The sequence below is a fragment of the Eulemur rufifrons genome, chromosome 4 (assembly GCF_041146395.1).
Source record: "Eulemur rufifrons isolate Redbay chromosome 4, OSU_ERuf_1, whole genome shotgun sequence".
Taxonomy (NCBI): domain Eukaryota; kingdom Metazoa; phylum Chordata; class Mammalia; order Primates; family Lemuridae; genus Eulemur; species Eulemur rufifrons.
The window spans coordinates 81,228,907-81,251,356 of record NC_090986.1 but is presented as its reverse complement, the minus strand read 5'-3'; the positions used below and the strand labels follow the sequence as shown (position 1 = coordinate 81,251,356).

Below are 22,450 nucleotides of genomic sequence, written 5' to 3'. Positions count from 1 at the left end.
CAAATTAATGATAACAGATTCTTTTCAGAGACCATGCAGGCCAGCAGGAAGTGGCACAGTATTTTGTAAGAGCTCAAAGAAAAGATTCTGTCAACCCAGAATCCTATAGTCAGTTAACATACCTTTCAGGAATAGAGGGGAAATGAAAACATTTTCCAATGAAGAAAAACTAAGAATCTGTCAAATTCTTTAGCCTCTCAAAAGAATGGCTAAAGGACATTTTCCAAAAAGAATGGAAAAGATAAAAAACCTTAGCACATCAGGAAGAAAATACAGCAAGCAAAAATACCAGTAAATATAGACTTTCTTTCTTCTCCTGCATTTTCAAAAGTATGTTCAATGGTTGAAACAAAAATTATAAACAAAAACAAAAAACAACACTGCCACTCAGCGTGGTTTTCTGCCTTAAACAATAGGCCATATGTATTTCATACCAGTGTCCAATATTTTCCTCCTTTCTAAAGTGAATAAGCTCACACTGTCCACTAAATTTAGGCCTCTTTTGGAAATGGGTATTCTTTGCTAAGAAAAAGCTTCTTTTCTGATGGAAAAAGATATAATGGGGATAATAATACCAGCATCATGCTACTTACAAATTTGCACTTAATAGCAAAGATCTTGATTATGCTAAATTTTGTCAGTAGAACTACAATATTAAAGTAGACACTGAAGCTTTAAACTTGGTTTATAAATCATATATGGAGGAAGTAGGAGGAATTTGATAAACTCCATTTCAAAAATCTGCAGCTGAAAAATAGCCTAGTCCAAAAAAATGCAGGGGAAGGACACCATTTTGGCTCACGTTTTTGCCTTCAGGATTTGCGAGGACACATAACCTGTGCGTGTGAAGAAAACCAGGAATGAACGTAACACACTATTTCTTTCCTCAGTAGACATCAATCACACCCAAAAAATGACCGCAAGTATGTTGAAGCCAAGCCCGGCTGTGCCCCTGCACTGCTCTGAGCAGAGTCTCCGTCTTCCGTGGAATCCGTCAGAGACACTGACGGAGCCTGTTCTCAGCAATCGGCTTCCTGGCCACGAGCCCGTTCAGACGGTTCCTTTTAGCTGAGCAGGAGAGATGAAGGAGACAGAAATCCTTTGGGTTCCTGTAAGGCAGGTGTTAAGTACCAACACTTAAATGATACACAAAATTAGGATCATTGCTTTTAAGGATATTTAAATGGATATTAAGCGTAAATAAAGATGGTCAGTTTCTTTCAAAATAAGAGAAATGTCAAGTAAAATTGTATGAAGATACCTTAGATCAAAAGGGTTGATAATACAGTGTGGTTGGCAAGCTATAGGCAAACACATCTATGTATTTATTTCTGGGAGTATACATTGGTACAATACCTGTCATCAGGCCTAAAATCTGACTTTCCCTTACTTACAAGCTAGTAAGTCAGCCTGTTATTCTTTAATGGATGCCGGACCAAGACAAGAGACGACTTCTCATCAGAGAAAAAGAACTTTTTCCCGACCAGGAAGTGCTTTTTGCATCAGTTCCCACTGGGGTGACATGGAAGACCCAGATGGATTCTGCTGAGGTACACCAAGCCTGGGGAATCTACCTCTTTTATAGCAGCAGTAAGCAAACTTGCTCTTTGACCTGGAGAGAGACGTCATCTCACTCCCTTACAGCTGCTCACTGCAAACACAACCCCGACAGACAAATGGCTGAGGCCAGGAGCGGTCAAGCCTTGCATTCTTGGCTCACCCAGCAAAACGTGCAGGAGAGAGCCACGGAGGATACAGCATCTGTGCAGGGCAATTGGGCAATAAAAATTGCAAATTCACTTAACTTCTGCCCTGGGAATTCCACCTCTAGGAATCTGTCATACATAATTACTTCCACTTACACAAAATGATGGCTATTTAAGAGGGTATTTATTCTAATATTGTTTATAATAGAAAAAGATCACAATATCAGAAACAACTGAATGCCCGTCAGTATGGGACTAGTGTCATTATAACACTTTTGCAATGGAGTATCACGTAAGAATAAAGGATGAAGAGTTTCTTTATGTGTGATATAGGTTGCCAAGACACATTGTCAAGTGATGAAAACAGATGCAGAAAAATATGCATGATACTCTCCCACTTCGGTAAGAGGCAAAAAAAGTACATCTATATATTTTCTCATACCATGTGCATAAACTTTCATTTCTCTAACGGTGCACAATAAATTAATATCATTTGTTGTCTGTGGGGAGGTGAACTGAATGACTGGAAATGAAGGAGACTCTTTTGTATACACTTTTATACATTTTGATTTCTAAACCAGGTGACTACCTATTCAAAAGACTAACCCAAGTAAATAAACTCGCTGTTTTTCTGAATTTCCGAATACCATTGACCATTTAAAATGAAAGATCAGGTGCTACAATTGTCCTCTCAGTTTAACTGTATTACATAGGGGAATTAGCTGCTATTCAGGACTTATTTTATCACCAACCATATATATTTGATATCCCACTTAATCCACTCAACAACCCCAACAAGTTATTTTTTATTCCCATTTTATAGGAGAGAAGTTGGTCACAGAGCCACAGCCTGAATTGAACTTTGCATGTCCAACTGGAAGCTCTTTTTCCACCCCCCAGGCCCTACCTGAGAGGCTCCCTTCCCAGCCCTCTCGTGAGAGTGGCTCCGATGGCAGCTCGCAGCCTCAGTGACGTGAGAAGCGCTGGAGGGGTGCGAGGGAGTTACTACCTGCCGATAAAAGAACCTACAAATTCCCATAAAACACAACATCGACTACGAGATTTGGATTCAAAATTTTAATAATAAATTGTGCCAGTAGAAGCTTTTCAAAGGCAATGATATATCAATAAATAATAGTTAAATTGAGTTCCTGAGAAAGAACCTACCACATGAAAGTATGTCAGAGCGCTGTAAATAACAACATGGCATTACTATAAAATAGCGAAAATACTGACAGTCACGATTACAAGCACAGCAGACTTCAGAATATGCCACTCATACAAATGTAAACCAGTACACAGGAATCTTTTTTTTTTTTTTTTTCAGTTTAGACACTGATAAACTGGTAAGTGTTGTTGCCTATATACTAAATAATGGATACATTATGCTAAGAACTTCAAGGAAAAATATGTGGAATAATATAATGAAAAATATGCATCAGATTTTTTTAAAAGCAAAAAAGAAATTGAACATTTTACTCAAATATAAATCACTTTAAATAGGAATCATACTAATTTGAAATAAGGAATATTTTGTGTGTTTATCTATGTAGTATATATATACATCTATACTTCTAAGAAAATATGTATGGCTTACTTATTTTTTTATTCCAATGTCTCTTTGAAGAATCTTTGCTTTTTTACAAAAGTTAGGAAAATGTATTGTTTAAACCAAGTTAAGATTTGACACTTCAAAGCACACTAAAAAAATGTAAAGAACCATTAGATTATTCAGTTTCATCACGGTAACATATTAGCTGTCCAAGATGACGGGAGGAAAAACATTCGTTAACCTTTCAGTGTGGGCAGTCTGTTGGGAAAAGGCTAAGTGGCAAAGGTCAGAGCTACTGAATTCCACATACCAGCTATAGCAAGGGTGAAAGAGCATACTGACTAGAGAAAAAGACATACATCCATGATTAACTTACCTTTTTTTGGGCATAGCTAAATTAATCCCTTTTGATGTATATAAGTTTAGTATATGACAAATGTTTAGGTTTACCCCCCAAGGAATCCAATCATACCCAAGACACACACACGCACACATAAAAATCACTTCTCAGTTACACATCTGCGTTTCTTTAACAAAACAAAATAAGGGATACAATCATAGCAAGGAAGTCACCCACACGATACGTTATCAGCACACTGTCTAGAACACCTCATTTAAAGACACTCGGTAAAAACGTATTCACAGGACCTGCTGTGAACGGCAAGATATGGTAATTTTATAATAGAAAAACCCTGCCCATGCAGTACTCTGCACACACCGGACATCTGAAATCACACCCACATCATCACCTTGCTCACACTTTCTATTATACTATATAATATGCAAAAAGCCAAAAAAAAAAAAAAAAAAAGCAGCTTTTAACATTATATCACAATTTTGAAATGTGGGAAAAAATACAAGACAAAAACCATTGTGTGGATAAAGTGGTCTCCGTGACATCTGAGCAGAGTGTTACCTTTTTTTTTTTTACATTATTGCACAGAGATTTCTTATCACATGTTCTTCAGTTTTTATGTCTTTTCCTAAATGTGAATAAGTGCTATGGATAAAATACAAATGTAGAAAATAACAGCAGCATGATTTGTCAAAGTTAATCCCTATAATTTAGTATAAGAAAAAATGGATATAAACAAAATAAGTGCTCTTTCTAAACTGTACTAAGTTTTTAAAAATATTGTTTTAATGCGGGAAGGTCCTCAAAAGCCAATTTGAAGCAGTGCCGAGTCCTTTTGTAAAAAGCATCTGGACTGTTTTGGGTTTTCTTGGTGAAGACCAGAATTTCAAGTGACGAAATCAACGGACTAACTGAAAACAAAGGCCCTCGGCTTCCACACGGCCCGGGCACCAGCCAGGGCGCCGACCGAGAAGCCAGTGGCAGGGCCGCCCGTCACCACCTACACGTACACCGGCTGGCAGCCCTCAGTCTGGTCCACCAGACTGGGGTTTTCTACGTCTGAGCCCTCGGACTGTGAAGCTTCTGCTCCCGAAGGCTTCGGGCATCTAAAGGGGTAGCCATTGTCGTCAAAGAACCTTCGGAAAGTGAACTCGTAGAACGCGTGCTCGGGGTGCTTGTTATTGGGGGAGGTGAGCGTGTCCCAGGCCTTGGCGCTGCCTTCACTAGCGTCATTCCAAGGGCTTTCTTCATCCACGGGGTCAAAGTTCGAGGTGTCCATGGGGTGGCTGATTGTGGGAACGTAGGGGGCTGGCTGCTTCCGGATGTCACTGGAGAAGTCGATGGCGCTGAAGAACGAGTGGGCCTTCAGGTCGTCGGCCCCGTCCCTCCCCAGGCGGTGGTCCGCGGCGCAGCACAGCTTGGTGATGAGGTCCCTGGCCTCAGGGCTCAGCTTGACCTGGGCTGGAATGTGGAGTGTGTTCTCCCAGTTTATCACCTGAAGAGACAACGGAACCAAAGCTCTAGTTTGTCGAGGCCAAGCTAGGGCACTTCTGGACAGTATGTGATGACTTGGCTTTTAAATACTTTCAGTTTCATGATGGGAGAAGAGTTAGAATAGACACAGAATAGAAGCAGCAGTTGGTGACCAAGCAGCTATAAAGTCAGTGTGGCTTTAGTAGGTGGCTCAAAGCCCAAGGCACAGGACAATGAAATCAAATTCAGACAACATACTGATTTTCTTTTATCAGAAATACTGTTTAGCAAAAGAATTTTGTGCTTCCCACAAAATTAAAGAGACTGATAGTCTACGAGTCATTTCTTTAGCTGTGGCAAGGAAATTTCTGTTGAGCCATCACAGATCCCATTAAGTACTTAGCGTGGGCAAGAGATGGTCGACTGGGGTTTTGTAAAAGAAGAAAATAAACCTCACTGAGAGGAAGAACAAAGCTAACTGACCCCACATGGCCTTGGCCTCATGTGTTCAACTGTACAAGCCAGCCATCTGGATGCTAAAACACCTGCCACAGAGCTGTGTCTACTGCAAGGAGAAGACCTGAGGGACTTCTTTCTTGTTTACACGGTTTTTCTAATTAACAGGTTATTAATTTTGGCTCTGTCATGGACTCCAGGGCATACGAAGACTTTCTAGAATTGTGTAAGTTGCAAAGTCCACTGATGATTTCAGATTCTCAATTCAATCCTTACGTAATTAATGTATTTCAAAACCAAGTGGCTGTCCTTCTAAAAATATTTAGCATTAAATGATTGAGAAATTACTTAATTACTTCAAATGAGTATTAGGAATATGCACAACTAGCCCAACCACACATCTGATAATTTGCAGACAATAATAATATAACAACCAAATAAACAAACGGAATTCTTTAGATATACAGTTGACCCTTGAACAACATGGTTTGAACTATGCAGGTCCACTTTCTTCCACCTCTGCCACCCCTAAGATAGTAAGCCCAACCTCTCTTCTTCCTCCTCAAAGTGAAGACAACAAGGATGAAGGCATTTGTGATCATCCACTTCCACTTCATGAACAGTAAACATAGTTTTCCCTCCTTATGATTTTCTTAAAAACAATTTCTTTTCTGTAGCTTACTTTATTGTAAGAATACAGTATATAATGCATATGACATACAAAATATGTGCTAATCCACTGTTTCTGTTACAGGGAAGGCTCCTGGTCCACAGTAGGCTGTTAGTAGTTGCATTTTGGGGGAGTCAAAAACTATATGCATGGGACTGAAAACTAGTACAACCTTTGTGGAAAGCAAGATGGAGATACCTCAAAGAGCTACAAGGAGAACTACCATTTGATCCAGCAATCCCATTATTGGGCATCTACCCAAAAGAACAAAAGACATTCTATAAAAAAGACATCTGCACTAGAATGTTTATAGCAGCACAATTCACAATTGCAAAGATGTGGAAACAACTCAAATGCCCATCAATACATGAGTGGATTAATAAAATGTGATATATATACACCATGGAATACTACTCAGCCACAAAAAACAGCGGTGATCTAGCACCTTATGTATTATCCTGGATATAGCTGGAGCCCATTCTACTGAGAGAAGTATCAAGAATGGAAAAACAAGCACCATATGTACTCACCATCAAATTGGTATTAACTGATCAACACTGATGTGCACATGCAGTAATAACATTCACTGGGTGTGGGCAGGTGGGAGGGGAGAGGAGGGGATGCAGCACCCAAATGGGTGCAGTGTGTACCGTCTGGGGGATGGACACGCTTGTAGCTATGACTCAGGCAGGGCAAAGGCAATATATGTAACCTAAACATTTGTACTCCCATAATATGCTGAAATAAAAAATAATAATAAAGTTAGACTTGGGGGGGGGGAAGCTATATGCAGATCTTCAAGTGTGCAGGGGTCGGCACCCCTAACCTCCGTGTTGTTCAAGGGTCAACTGCAGTTCATAAAGTTCTGCTCTCCGCAGGGTGGGCCCAGGGGCTGGGGAGCAGATCTGCAGCACGCCTCTACTGCCCCTTACCCTTTGTAGTTCTTGCCTGGACATAACAAGATGGCAGATGGCCAATGGTTTCAACAAAACTTCAGATACACATATATACATATCAAAACTCAGGTTCAACTCTGTTGGCTTTCCTTATCAAAATAAAAGTTTTAAAAATACATAGTAATTTTTTAAAATGATACTATTACTTTAAAAAATCCCACTGCATATTCCTACCCTACTTAGGATAAGAGGCCAAACTCTGACCAAGGATTCATGGGTGCATGAGAAAAGCAAGTGTTTCTGCAGCAAGTAGATGTGTTTCCTCCCTAGTTACCTTCAGCTGGGTTTCTGTGGGAGTAGGTGCCAAAAAGGGTGGCTGTCCTACCAGCATCTCGAAGAGAATCACTCCAACGCTCCACCAGTCACAGAGCTGAGTGTACCCTGAAAGACAAAGTTCACTTAATCCCAACATAGGCATGATCTGTCAGGCTTGGATTTTATAAAATCCTGAACACACGGATTTATTATTAAATCTAAAAGCACAAGGAAGCAGCACCATGCCATGTGAACGAGGACAGATCTCCATCAGGGTGTCTGTCCCCTTGCATGGTGGCTCGGCAGAGCAGGCTGGAAAGGGCCCAATGCAACGGTGCTCACAGTCAAGGTCATGGCCACTTTTGTTTTCATGTTTTCAACCACTACTCTGTGATCAACGTAGGATGTTTTTGTAATAAGACAAAAGACCTTTTAATTTAAAAAGATTACTATTAGCAAATAGGTACTACTACTTACTAAACAGAAAATTAAGCTTTTTGTTTCCTTTTTTTAAAAAAAGATAAAGGGTCTCGCTCTATGGCCCAGACTAGAGCGCAGTGGTGTGATCACAGCTCACTGCAGCCTCTAACTTCTGGGCTTAAGCCATCCTCCCGCCTCAGCCTCCCAAGTAGCCACTCTGCCTGGCCAGACTTTTCAGTTTTACTGAGTGAGATGATAGAAACCACTCTGAGGGCCACAGGACCTCCACTCAATCTGCCTAAACCACACACTTCCAGGCTCTGGCTTTAAGTCTTCCTTGCCCAGGCTCCTAGCGAGTTAGCCAGTACCGCATCCACCACTACTGCACCCAGCCAGACTTTTAATTTTCTTAAAAAGATCACACAAAGGACATAAATCGAAATGACAGGAACTGAAAAACGTGAGGCCCACGAATACTCAGGTGAGGGTCGTCACAGAGGGCGTCCCGGAGAGGCTCCTAAGTCAGTCTTGGAGGAAGCGGAGAACATGGACATGAGAAGGAGAAAGGGGGGCCTCCGCAGTGGGCACTTCCGATTTCCTCCCACTTTGCCTTCAGAGTCCTACATCCCGGTGAAGCCAAGCTCATCATCTGATGCCACCTAATCCCTGCTGGTACTGTGTGCCAGCCTAGCCGCTTCAGGCCCCTCTGCTCGCCCTCTGTCCCACCTCTTCCTGTCCCAGTTTGGCACTGGAGGCTGCAGAACAGCCTCAACCTCTGGCTTGTCTTGAATGCTGCCCACGGCAGGAGGAAGCGAGACCTTTACTGGGCACCCAGGTTTGTATTCACAACCCTTCAAGGTCATTACCGCTATATATGGTGCCAAGTGGCTAAGTGAGTTGCCTTGGATCACTGCGGCTAACCAAAAATGCTAGGCTTGAACTGGGCCCGGCTGGCTCTAAAGACTTCAAACACAGGTGCTGGCAGAGGATGGCCACCTCTGGATTCATTTCAGAGTCAGGTCAACGCTGTACTGACACCATGGACCAGGCAGGACCGCTAAAGGATCCCTCCTGCACTGAACCAAATGTTGTATTTTACAGAACGGAGCATGCATCCAGGAGACAAATTTTGCAGAGCACGAGTAATTTTACGCCTATTGTCTGCAAAATGCTCCTTCCAGGCCCTTGTGGTCCAGCAGGGAGAAATGGGGGAAACCAGCATTCGTACGCTGTCACTCGATGCCCAGCCGCGCATGGCACATCCCGGCTAGGAGCCTGGGCACAGAGGACTTACAGCCAGAGCCACTGCCGTGTGGTTTAGGCAGACTGAGTAGAGGTCCCACGGCCCTCAGTGGTTTCCCTCATGGAACTGTGTAAAAACCAGCTGTGGTGTCGTTCCCTCAGGTCCTAGGTAGAGAGCTCAGGGACAAGCAGACAGTGGCCTGATGGCACATGTCTTCCAGCACCCTGGGAGCAAGGGCACTTCCAAAACAGAAGTGACATAGGCTGGAGGCTTGTTTGTTAACAGAAATATTTAGCACACAGGCTTCCATGAGGACAGAATTATGGCTGGAATATTTAGAGTCTTGGAAAGCTAGAGCTAGAAGACTCTCAGAGGTTATCTGGTGCCACACGCCTGAAGGTAACAGTGACCTCACGTTGAGGCAATGTCCCCCAGCGCGTACCTTTGCGGAGGAGCACCTCAGGCGCGATGTAGTTGGGAGTCCCCACCAGGGAATGCGCCAGGCACCGCTGGTGCTGCTTCCGCGCCCTCTGCTCCAGGGTCTTCAGCCTGTCTCCACACCGACAGTTGGACACGTCGTCCCAGAGGTCGCTGGGCTCCATGCTGTCCTGTCTGACGTGGTTCCCTTTACCCGCCAGTCGGGGTAGTAAAGAAGAGAACAAAACATGAAGAGAATTTTCACTGTGTTACAATGCAACAAACCCTTAGCTTGAAACACACAAGTAATTCAAATCAGCTCTGACACAGTAAGATGAAGAATCACCCCCGGCTGCTCCACAGGGAAACCTGCTGTTCCTGGCTTTGCAACACGTCGTGAGGTCAACACCAGCAGGAACGACAGCTGAGGCAATCATGGGAAACCGCGCATTGTGCTGAGCTGGCAGTGGGGCACCGTGAGAAAGGCTGGAGGAACCGAGGGGACATCCTTCCCAGCGCTCAGGCCAGCACCCATAGGCCAGCACTGTTCTAACGAGACGTGCCGAGATGAGCATGGAAAAACTTAAGACGATTTAAAAAATATGAACCAAAATGACTTGAATGCCAGAAAATGGGAAAAAATTAAATGATTTAGATTTTGAGTTAAAAAATAAAAGTCTGAGCTATGATAGTAAAATAACTATGTCAAGAATCCAAGCCCTAAATAAGATAATGACCAGCTGTTTGTTTGTTTTTTTTTTTGAGACAGAGTCTCACTCTGTTGCCCGGGCTAGAGTGCCGTGGAGTCAGCCTAGCTCACAGCAACCTCAAACTCCTGGGCTCAAGCGATCATCCTGCCTCAGCCTCTCGAGTAGCTGGGACTACAGGCATGTGCCACCATGCCAGGCTAATTTTTCTATACATATATATTTTTTAGCTATCCATATAATTTCTTTCTGTTTTTAACAGAGACGGCGTCTCACTCTTGCTCAGGCTGGTCTCGAACTCTTGACCTCAAACAATCTGCCCACCTCAGCCTCCCAGAGTGCTAGGATTATAGGCGTGAGCCACCTCGCCCAACCATGACCAACTGTTTTTGACTTTCCCAAATAGCAGAACTGCAGGAAATGGAGTTAAACAATATGATAGATTCAGGTAAGCTGTAAGAGAGGACTGCTTGGGAGGTCGTGAGCCTTATTTTCTAAGCCCCACAGCCTACTGTCCTAAAAATATAGTAAAACTTAGATCCACTAACTTAAAAAAAAATAATCTCCCAAATATCATACTATTCCTTTCAAGAGGGAAGGACGTCACACCAAATTATAAACCAATGGAGCGGCAGATAATTTAAAATGATTAAGAGCCACCAGGATGGGGACTTGTTGCCTGCGATGGTTTAGTGATACCTAGACGTGGACAGTGGACGTGGCACGCCTGAGACAATACCTTTCTGGTAGTATTTGGAATTGTGAGTCCACCTGAAGCCAGTGCACAGGCCAAAATCTGTGAGTTTGATGTGGCCATCCAGATCTATCAAAATGTTGTCAGGCTTGATGTCTCGGTGGATGAAGCCCATCTTGTGGACACTCTCGATGGCCAAAGTCAGCTCTGCGATGTAGAACCGGGCGAGGTGCTCGGGGAAGACCTCCATCCGGATCAGCAGGCTCATCATGTCCCCGCCCGGGATGTAGTCCATCACAAAGTACAGGCTGTCTTTGTCCTGGAAGGAGTAGTAGAGTTTAACCACCCACTCGTTGTCTGCCTCGGCCAGGATGTCCCTCTCAGCCTTGACGTGGGCCACCTGATTCCGGTTCAGGACATCCTTCTTCCTCAGCGTCTTCATGGCATACAGGGCATGCGTGTCCACCTTACAAGCAAGGCACACTTCTCCAAAGGCACCAATCCCCAGGGTTTTGATTTTCACAAACATAGACTTATCCATCTTGGCCCTCTTCAGCCTGTTGTAATTAGACTCCTTCTGGTAGAGGATCTTCCTCATCTGTTCCTGCTCAGCTTCACAGAGCCCAGCCTGCGCAAAAGGCAAGCAAGAAGAAAGAGTCATGTTAGAGGGATCCCATGACAGCACGTTACTGGGCTGGGGGATGCCCTGGAACTGAGAGGACCCTAACTTACTTTATAGAAAGGAGTATGTGGAAGAATGAGTTTAATATACAAGTAAGGTGATAATTAGTTTTGTCCTTTATATCCATATACAGACCCAAATCTGGAATCCAAAGGTAAAACAAAATAGAGAGTTCTTTCTCTAGGTGACTTTAGGCTCTAAAAACATAGGGAAATCTCCATTAACAAAAATCTATGGGAAAGGGGACCACAACATTCCTGGAACTCTAAGAGCAATCTAATATTTCAATAGCTCAGGGAAAATGGTAAAACAGGAAAGAAAAAAGTTAATGATCAACATATAAAAACCAATAGCATTTCTATACACCAATAATGAACTAGATGAAAAAGAAATCAAGACAGCAATCCCATTTACAATAGCTACACACACACACACCCAAAAAAACCCCTTAGGAGTATATTAGAGGAGGTGAAAGACTCCTAACAAGCAAAATGACAAAATACTGGTCAAAGAAACTAAAGTAGACACATAAAAATGACAACCTATGCTCATGGATCAGGAAAATCAATATTGTTAAAATGACCATATGATGCAAAGCAATATACAGATTCAATGCAATCCTATCAAAATACCAATGACATTTTTCAGAGAAAAAAAAAAAATCCTAAAATTTGTATGGAATTAAAAAAGAGCCCATAGCCAAAGCAATCCTGAGCAAAAAGAACAAAGCTGGAGGCATCACACTACCTGACTTCAAAATATGTTACAGTGCTAAAGTAATCAAAGCAGCATGGTAATAGTATAAAAATAGACTGATGGAACAGACTAGAAAAGCTAGAAATACATCCACATATTTATAGCCTCCTGATTTTCAGCAAGGCACCAAGAGCATACACTGGGGAAAGGACACCCTCCTCAAGCAGTAGTGCTAGGAAAACTGGATATCCACTGACATAAGAATGAATCTAGACTCTTATCTGTCACCATATACAAAAATCAACACAAAAGGGACTAAAGACCTAAACTAAAAGGCAAAAGTATGACACTACTAGAAGAAAACATAAAGGAGATACTCCAGGACATTGTTCTAAGCAAAGATTCTTTGGCTAAGATCTCAAAAAGACAGGCATCAAAAACAAAAATAGACTATATTAAATTAAAACTAAAATTAGACTATATCAAACTAAAAAGCTTCTGCACAGCAAAAAACCCACAATCAACAGAGTGAAGAGGCTAACTGTTGAATGGGAGAAAATATTCGCAAACTATTCATCTGACAAGGGATATTAATCCAGAATATACGAGGAACTCAAAACGACTCAACAGCAAAAAAATATTCCCATTAAAAAATGGGCAAAGGACCTGAATAGACATTTCTCAAAAAAATACATATGAATGACCAATAAGTACTGAGAAAATGCTCAACATCACATATCATCAGGGAAATGCAAATCAAAACCACAATGAGTCATTATCTCACCTCAGAACGGTTATTCTCAAAAAGACAAAAAAATAACAGAAGTTAGTGACGATGCAGAGAAAAGTGAACTCTTATACACTGTTGGTGGGAATGTAAATTAGTAGAGCCACTACAGAAAACAGGATGGAAATTTCTTAGAAAACTAAAAATAGTAACTACCATATGACCCAGCAATCCCACTACTGGATATTTATCCAAAAGTGAGGAATTCAGTGTATCAAAGGGATACTGCACCCCTATGTTTACTGCAGCACTATTCACAACAGCAAAGATATGGAATCAACCTAAGTGTCCATCAACAGATGAAGGCATGAAGAAACGGTGGTACATAGACACAATGGAACACTATTCAGCCAGAAAAAAGAAGAAAATCATACTATTTGGCCAAAAAAAAAAAGAAAAAAATCATTTGTAGCAACAGGGATGGAACTGGAGGACATTATGTTAAGTGAAATAAGCCAGGCATAGAAAGTTAAACACCACACGTTCTCACTCGTATGTGGGAGCTAAAAGAATTGATCTCATGGAGACAGGGAATAGAATGATAGTCACCAGAGGTGGGGAAGGGTGTGTGGGGAGGGGTGACATGTGCGGTAGGGAGGGGCAGGGGATGAGAGAGCTTGGTTAATGGGCACAAACATACAGTTAGAAGGAATAAGATGCAGAGTAGAGTGACCATGGCTCACAACAATACATGGTATATGTCAAAATAGTTAGAAAAGGCTGGGCACGGTGGCTCATGCCTGTAATTCAGCACTATGGGAGGCCAAGGCAAGAGGATCGCTTGAAGCCAGGAGTTCAAGACCAGCCTAGGCAATATAATTGAGACCCTGTCTCTAAAAAAATAAAAAATAAAAAAATTAGCCAGGCATGGTGGCTGGTGCCTGTGGTCCTAGCTACTCTGGAGGCTGAGGCAGGAGGATCACTTGAACCCAGGAGTCTGAGGCTGCAGTAGCTGTGGTTGTGCCACTGTACATAACCAGTGTCACCTGGCCAACCGAGCAAGACTCTGACTCAAAAAAAAGGCTAAAAGAGAGGACTTGAAATGCTCCTGGACACATCCTTTGTATGTAACAAAATATTACATGTACCCCATAAATATGTAACCTTATTCATCAATAAAAAAATAAAAGTTATATCTAAAAAGGTCAATGAATATGGAACAGCTGAAAGAACACAAATTTGATTTTTAGGGTTTTGCAGTTATTGGCTTTGTGTGATTTAAATTTATTGCTACACTTTTACTTAAATAATTTCATTAATAAATAACTTCTCTAGCACTTTAGTGTCAAATTAAGTATGTTTAAACCATTATTTACACAAGGAAGCCTAGACTGATCACTACCACATATGTTTTTCTTTCAAAATCCCACAATATCAATTTATAAAACCTCAAAGTTTGTTTCTATTTGTTCAAATGTTGTATTATTAGTAAGTAATCCTTGATGAATTTTGTTGGAGTAAGGACACGCCATAAAAACCAGTTTGCTATAATAATTTACCTGTTAGCTACATCAGGCATAGCTATCACTGATTCTTCTGAAGGGCCAGGGGAAAGCGGAAAGGGGAAAGGAAGGTCCCTACATTTGCAACTTCTCCAGGTAGTTGACCCCAGAACCAGACTGTTGCCTGCGAGATGGGTTTATGATAAAGGTGCACACAGTCAAAACAGAAAAGGGGTTCTGCTGTGCTTCAAACCGCCAACTGCAGGAAGAGCGGAGGGTGGGGGTGGGGGAATAGCAAGAATGAAATGAGAAATTACTTTGGCCATTTCCTGCTCCAGCTGCAACCTCCGGTTGACCTTCTGTTGGTAGGTTTTTATGACATTTTCCACATGCTGCTCCATGAAGAACTTGAAAGCATATGGCGAGTAGCTCTTGATGCGCGACTCTCTCTTCTCTTCGTCTCTGCTGTTTTTGCGGACGGGAACGGGAGAGGTCTGGATCTGCTTTTTATCTTTCCCGCCTTTGTCCCCCTTGGTGCTCTTGTGGCTCTTGTCGCCGGGCTCGGCCGGGCCCCCGCGGAGGCTCTGCTCCACGCCCGCGCACAGGCTGTCCAGGTCGAACTGCTCCGACTTGCTGCGCAGCAGCAGGTGCTTCGGGTAGGGAGGCGGCGGGCACCTGCGGTCCGGGCCGCCGTACTCCACGTCCAGCGGGTAGGCGCCGGCGCAGCCCAGCGCCAGGCCGTGCTCGTCCTTGGCGTCCAGGCCCTCCACGGCCGGCGCGGGCGCGGGCGCGGGCGCGGTCACCCAGGCGGGGTGGGACGGCCCCACGGCCGTCTGCGGCTCCGGCCGCAGCACCCGCACGCTCTTCACCGGGTGCAGGATGTGGGCGGCCGTGACCGCCGTGACGGTGTTGGGGGTGGGCAGCGAGGGCTCGGCCTTGCCGGGAGGGCCGGCCCGCGGCTGGTGGCTGTTGAAGGAGTTGGTCCTGCTGGGCACTGAGCCATCGGGCCGGAAGGCCACGTGCTGGCGCAGCGGCGCCTCCAGGCCCGGCTTCTGCAGGGAGTCCCGGCGGGCCAGGGTGGCGGCCGGCCACGGCTGTACCGGGGCGCCGCCCAGGTCGTACAGGTCCACGTTGAGGCTGTTGCGGGAGGGGGCCAGCAGGCTCTGCGGAGGGCTGTCGCCAGCAAACACCAGGCCGCGGGAGCCCATCACGTGCAGCTGGTGGGCGGCGGGGCCGGCCTGCTTGTGGTGCGCGTGCGGCACGTACAGCCCGGTGGCAGCGGGCGGGAAGGCGAGGCCGGCACTCGGGGGGCCGCCCTGGCCCTTGGCAGGCAGGCTGGCGTAGCCCCCCGCCTCGGGCGGCGTCTTGCTCTGGAAGGAGGGGCTGCGCTGCACGCCATAGCCCAGGGGCTCCGCCGGCACCAGCAGGTGCGGCCGGCCGTAGTGCGGGCCCTGCGGCGGGAAGTGCGCCGCCGCCTCCACGCCCGCGCCGTAGCCCTTGGGCTGGTGCTGGTGGCCAGGCACGCCGTGGGGCGCGACCCCGGGGAAGAGGAAGTCCATGTACTGCCGTGGCACCTCCTCCAGGGCCGCAGGGCTGTCAGCGCCGAAGCCCGGCCCCTCGTAGGCCGCGCCGCTCAGCTGGTGGTAGGACGTGAAGGAGTCGTTGCCGGTTCCTTCGAAGCTGGGCCTCCGCGTCACAGGGGCTGGCACGAGGCCCTTTCCTGCAGAGGGAAGAAGGGGAAAATGGCGTCAAAGGGGATATGATCAGTCGGTTCTGACAGCGTCCCTGGGGCTCAGTGGCTGCACAGGGTCTTTAACAACCACAGCCCGACAGGCTGAGCTCTGCCCTGCCAGCAGGGACCACGCAGCACAGTGTGGCATCGGGGAAATGCAGGGCAAAGGGTACATGGGAGGGTCAAGGGCAATAAGGAAGCCACGTCCCAGGCCTTCTGGCGGTGGCTCCCTCACACCCCTGAGGACACAGCCCTGGGTTCACGCTCCTGTCAAGCTAGGGAGCCATCTGGATGGCCAGCTTCGTTTTCCCCACGACATGCCCAGGTGTGTGGGCTGGCTGAGTTTACCATCACACGATCCCCAGAGTCTGCTGCTCCCTAACACAATGGGCAGAACCACTGTGGTGCAGCAGCTGGCCACTTTTCTTTCACCTATTTTCTGGGTTTTTTGTCTTTATTAAAACAAAACAATACATACACAACAATAAAAAAACACAAAACCCCTCTACCAATACCCAGATTGATTACAGCTGCTCTTTCCTTAATCCTGACCTTTGCACTTTGAAAATCTCTGCTCATTTGAAACAAGACGCCTGGAAGGACGGACAAAGGCTCCTTTCGTGTCCTTTACACCAACCGCTCCGCGCTGCTTGACTTGGCAGAGGATGCCACCGAGTCGAGGGGCTGTGCCTTGCCTGTGGGGAGACCCTCTCCCTCCGGAACACCTGGCAGAGAGAACGCCCTGACAGGCGTCGCACTGAGCCGCAGTCACAGACCCGGGGCTAAGAAACGCGCCAGTGAACGCACCCCACCAAAGGCAGCCGTGGAAAGAAACCCACCAGAACGTGGGCCACGCTCTAGGGCAGACTCCAGAACTCTGGAATTGTGACGTGGACGGCCAGCAAGGACTCCTTAAGGAAGTTCTTTCTCTCAAGAAGAAACCGGAAATGTGTGTCCTCTCAACGGAGACGCAGCTTAGCTTACTAAGCCTGTGAGATTTTCTCACTCACCACATGAAGTGGCTTTTATCTAAGGTTGTCCACAAAATGGGGAAAAGTCTTTTTGCTCATCATCATGAATCATTTATCACACCCCAGGGACCTCAGGTACCAAGTAAAGGGCCCATTCGCTCCATTCTCGAAAGCAACATTCACTGACAGCAACGCAGGACCCACAGGCCTGGTGCTGGGCAGCTGCTCTGAGCGGCTATGATGTAAGAAAAGGTATGTTTTAAAATTGAAGAAATAAGCCTCCCTTTTCAATGATCTCTCCCCTCCAAGCCCAAGAGAAAACAAAATGCCCATTTTTACTCTCACTTTCCTGACTTTTTGCATCTTTCATAAAATGTAACAAGCACACAAACTCCCCTAGGTAAGAATTAACCACAGACTCTTTCAGATGGGGTGGGGAAGCCCCAGGTGAGTCCCATGGTCTCCCAGCTGGGGCTGCACCCCACTCCAGAACCTGGCTTGGGCAGAGCAGGCTTAGCTCGCTCGTCACCTGAACAAGGCAATGTGCCATGAGACTGTCTGCTGACAGGGCCACGTTGGGCATCTCTTCCTGCGTATGTTCTTCCATCACAAACCACCTTCAACCCCCGTGCAGCAGCATGGGCTGGGCTGGGCTCACCTGGGGAGGTCTGCTTAATGACCCGCACGATCTGCTCATTCCTGGGGTCCAGGTAGCCCATCTTGCTGATGTACTCCAGGGCGGCCTCGATACTCCTGCTGCCAGTCTGCTTGAGCGCTCTGCCCGCCATCTCCTGGGAGGGAAGCACGGGAGAGGTAAGTACATGTCATCGTAAAACAAGGCCACTGTGACTTCCATTCCTATCGTGCCTATACTGTGACACCTTGCCTCTCAATGATGGCTAGGCCCTGTGACATGCTGCAGGTGACTCAGGCTGGGCACAGATGCCTGTTGACAAAGCCTAGCACATACCGCACCACAGACTATGTAGCGTATGTCAAGAACACACAAGAATTTTGATGGCAGACCTGAAAGAAACTTGAGTTCTGCTTCTCCTTAGAACACTTTTGTGGCTGGACTGATACGCCCAGGATGACCCTAAGACCAGAAGCACGCACAATGAGAAGGAGACCCTGGGAGTCGGGGACCTGGCTTTCACTCCGGCTCACCCCAGGCCAACTCTGGGACCAGGCAACCTGCCCCTGAGAGGAGTATGTGGCTACCCAAGAGTCATTTATTGCATACCTACTGTTTACAATGCCCTATGCCAACTACAGCAATAGAGGACTTGCCCTTAGGGACTTGACTAGTGAGACAAGGAAAAGGCAGGCACAACAGGAGCCCTCGGAGCCAAGCTGGCACAGGACAGAGACTGGAGGCCACCACAGGAGAAGGCAGGTAAAGTGGACAAGGGTTGGAGGAGACAGCTTCTTTCCACCTGAGAGAGGAAGCAGCAGCACAGCTGGCTCTCAAGGCCAGACAGACTTTGGGCAGGAGGAAAGCCCCGGCAGGAAAAAGACGAACAGTCAGAGCAGAGGCCTGGGGAGAACAGGCCGGACGGCAGCAGCAGCGGCAGCGGCATGCGGGCGAGAGCAGGCAGGGGGCGGGACCCACGGACTGGCCTGGGTTTTGCCCCTGTTTGCAGGTAAGTCTTAGAAGCTTTCACACAGGGACACATGGCAGTCAGAGGGCCAACCTGGGGGCAACGGCAGGTGCAGAGCTCACTGCACTCTTAGGTGGGGAGACAGGCCAGGCCAGGGTTGGAACAGACAAGGCAGGTGCCCGGCGAGGCGCAGCCCAGGGGCACAGGGCTGTGAGGCTGAGACCCAGGCGCTCCCCCTTGGCCCTGTGGGACAGCGCTGCATAGCTGCTGGCAAACAGGGAGGGTGAGGACAGGGAAAACACCACCACCGAGGCTGGCCCTGGACAACAAGGGAAAGCGGAGCACTCTGAATGAATGGAGAGGGCAGGTGGGAGGAGGAAACAAAATGCAGACGGAGCCTGAAACTCCACATTACTCAAGGCAACATCTGCCCACCTAACACGGCGCTTAGAACAAACCAAGCACTTAATATCCGCATGGTCGTCTAATAGTGAGTCCAGCTTTCCATGCCTGGCCATCTGCCCACTGAGTGGTGGGAAAAGAAACGCAGGCTGTGCTCTGCTGTAAACTGTGCCCATGTTCTCAGCGACGCAGGTGTGAGGGGCCACGGAGGAGCTGCCGGGGGGCAGGCTGCACCTGAGTGAAGGCACATGAAGTGACAGATTGGGAAGTGGTAATACCAACAGGGCTGTTTTCTGAAGCGGTGCTTGGACAGGAAGGGCCAGTGTTGACAATCTGGAAGAGCCATGGGGAGAAGGCAGCAGAGGTTTAGAGGGGAAGCACTTCCCCGCCTCACCTGGGACCGAGATAACACTCCAACCTCGTGCCTCACAGCTGTGCTCGTGATGAGATCATGTCTGAGGAGACTCTCCAGCTTGGAGGAAGACATGATACAAGACCACATCTTAGCAGGATCACTCTGGAGCTTCTGGCGCCCATTAAAAAATGGGCCGATCAGAGCTGCCCTAACCACAAGCCTTTCAGTCGGCACCAACGTTCCACTGCTTTGTCTGAAACGTGACCACCGGCTCCAGCTCCTTCAGCGTCACTGGCCACCCTGTGCCTGTCACTCCAGTACCTGGACAGGCCACGTCACATGTGGACGCACTGAAACTCTTCCTGTTTACAAAGCACCCACTACTTCAAGATTTATATGTTTATTGTGCTGCAAATCTAGGAGCTTAACCAAGAAAAAGCAACACGAGGGAACCACAAACGAAGACTCGTGTTCACAGGGATGTTTCAAGTCATTAAAACTAAACCACAGTCATGAGCTAACTTGTTTATAAATAAAATCTTCAAATAACCCAAGTCTGTTGAGGCTTGCCCTTGTTATCTGTCCATCACCCCATATTTAGCAAATACACAGTTCTTACACATTAACTCTCAGAAGAGGCTACCGTGCACATACATACAGCTATGTTTCAAGGCTAAAGGAAATTGGAATCCATTTCTAGATCCATCAGAATACACAGTCTCCAGGTGAGTGTGAAGCACTGCAGGGCACAGAGACAAGGGCAAAGTCTGCAGAACAGCAAGAGGGGACATCAGAGACACGTGGCAGGGAGATGTGGCCAAAGCCAAGCTGAGGAGCTTGGCACTCACTTTCCTTTCTCAAGAATGCATTGAGGCCAGGTGTGGTGGCTCACACCTGTAATCCTTGCACTCTGGGAGGCCGAGGTGGGATGATTGCTTGAGCTCAGGAGTTTGAGTCCAGCCTGAGCAAGAGTGAGATCCCATCTCTACTAAAAATAGAGAAAATTAGCCAGGCGCAGTGGTGCACACCTGTAGTCCCAGCTACTGGTGAGGCTGGGGCAGGAGGATCGCTGGAGCCCAGGCGTTGGAGGTTGCAGTGAGCTATGATGATGTCACTGCACTCTACCCAGAGCAACAGAGTGAGACCCTGTCTCAAAAAAAAAAGAAAAAAACGTACTGAGACCAGGGTTTGCGAGTCCTCATGGAGCACTACTCTAGCGCTGTAGGCAGGACAGCACAGCGGTACGGCACCTGGACAGGGAGGCCAAATGCCGGGGTTCATACTTCCCTTTTGCTCCTTAGCAGCTGTGTAACCGTCAGCAAATTAGTCACCTGCTTTGAGCGTCCGTTTCTTCATGTGTGAAATAAGGCTAATAGGGTTGCTTAGGGATTAAAGGAGATAAAGGCACATTTCTGCATCATTTAAGGATTAACTGTTATAGTTCACATAAGTATCTTAAGTATCTGAGAAAAAAACAAACATTATCTTTATACATTTTATGCAGGTTCAATATTTAATATTGCTAATGTTTTATTGTTTACTTGTCTTACCATAATTATGTAAAGAAATGTAATGAGTTCTTTCCACCAAGCCTCAGCAGACACCTCCCGTCTCTTCCAGTTTACCTCAGGCTGCCGTATAAAAACCATGGCCTGTGCCAAGACATGGGACAGGCCGGCAGCCCTGTCCCAAAGCAAGAACCCGGCCAGAGGCTGACAGGAAGGACAGGCAGGTATGCATTCCAGTGTCTGACGTGCAGAAAGTGATCAGGTGTCTGTGCAGTGAGTGTATGACTGAATTAGGGGACAGATAAAAGGAGGAAGAGCTACAAGCAGGGAGTGAGACAGAAGATGCTGCCGGTGCCACTGGGCGGGCTGCCCCTGGTGTGTTGGAAGACGGGGATAAATCGCACTCCATCTTCCAGACAGGCACCAAGACACAGGCCACAGGAAATTTCAAACAAAAATTAAAAACAGCAGCAACATCAACTCCTGAGTATTACTTTATTGCCCAGTTGGCACACCTGGGCCATTCTTTAGGAGAGCCTCTTCTACAGAAGTTCACAAAATCTTACCACCATCCAAATGTTTGCGTCATGTACTGTTTACCACTTACTAATTATTAACAGAGTAATACCATGGGTTGACAAGACTTTGATAGCTTTATGTCATCTGGCCACATGCACCAATAAAAATCATAAATGCAATTAAATCCTTCTCCTGAAACACTCTAAAAGTTTAATTTAGGATTGTTTAATGTCTCATATGAAAGTGATGCTGTCAGTTGAAGCTGGTCACCACATCCACAAAGTCAGCCTTCTCTTCCAGTCAGTTATTAGTGCTGGAGTAGAAGCCATCATAACCTTGGGTTCAAGCTTGCTTCACCAACATGTGCAAACCCAATTCTTGACTTCACCTCACCTATTCTCCCAGTCTTCCCAACCTTGGAAGCATCTTGACTTTGAGACTTCCTTCACATCTCACATCTAATCCAGAAGCACTTTTTTGTTAGCTCTCCCTACCCTAGAGTGGTAGAAGATTCTAGATGCTGTGAAGACAGAACTGACACTGTTCCTCACATTCCACAAGTCTTTTTGTAGACATATGTTTTCATTTCTCTTGGATAAATACATTCCACATCCGATTTAGCAATACCTAACATGGCATCAATGCCATGCCGCACAATTTGGGGAGCCACAATAGTTACCAACTAAGAGTGATGGGCTCTTACCTGGAGCCCTTACCTGCTGTCCTGTGGGCTGTTCTTGCAGCTTTGAAACATTCATCAGACTTACTACAGAATAGGAGCTGGCAGGGCTAAATGCTGCAGCACAAAGGATACGTCTAGGGGCCTGGCAGCCCTCTCTTTTGGGGAGTGC

General features: G+C 46.4%; 1 protein-coding gene across 1 annotated transcript in view; it reads right to left on the bottom strand.

The window, feature by feature from the left end:
• Positions 1 to 2,768: 2,768 nt before the first annotated feature.
• The window catches only part of LATS2 (large tumor suppressor kinase 2), a 65,369-nt gene continuing 45,687 nt past the window's right edge, over positions 2,769 to 22,450 (bottom strand). Inside the window, exons 3-8 of the mRNA XM_069467444.1 lie at positions 17,873 to 18,005; positions 14,829 to 16,231; positions 10,950 to 11,532; positions 9,529 to 9,711; positions 7,443 to 7,549; positions 2,769 to 5,108 (exon numbers count right to left, since the gene is read on the bottom strand). Coding sequence (XP_069323545.1) covers positions 4,614 to 5,108; positions 7,443 to 7,549; positions 9,529 to 9,711; positions 10,950 to 11,532; positions 14,829 to 16,231; positions 17,873 to 18,005 — 2,904 coding nt within the window. The 3' untranslated portion in view covers positions 2,769 to 4,613. The remainder of the gene's footprint in view (positions 5,109 to 7,442; positions 7,550 to 9,528; positions 9,712 to 10,949; positions 11,533 to 14,828; positions 16,232 to 17,872; positions 18,006 to 22,450) is intronic.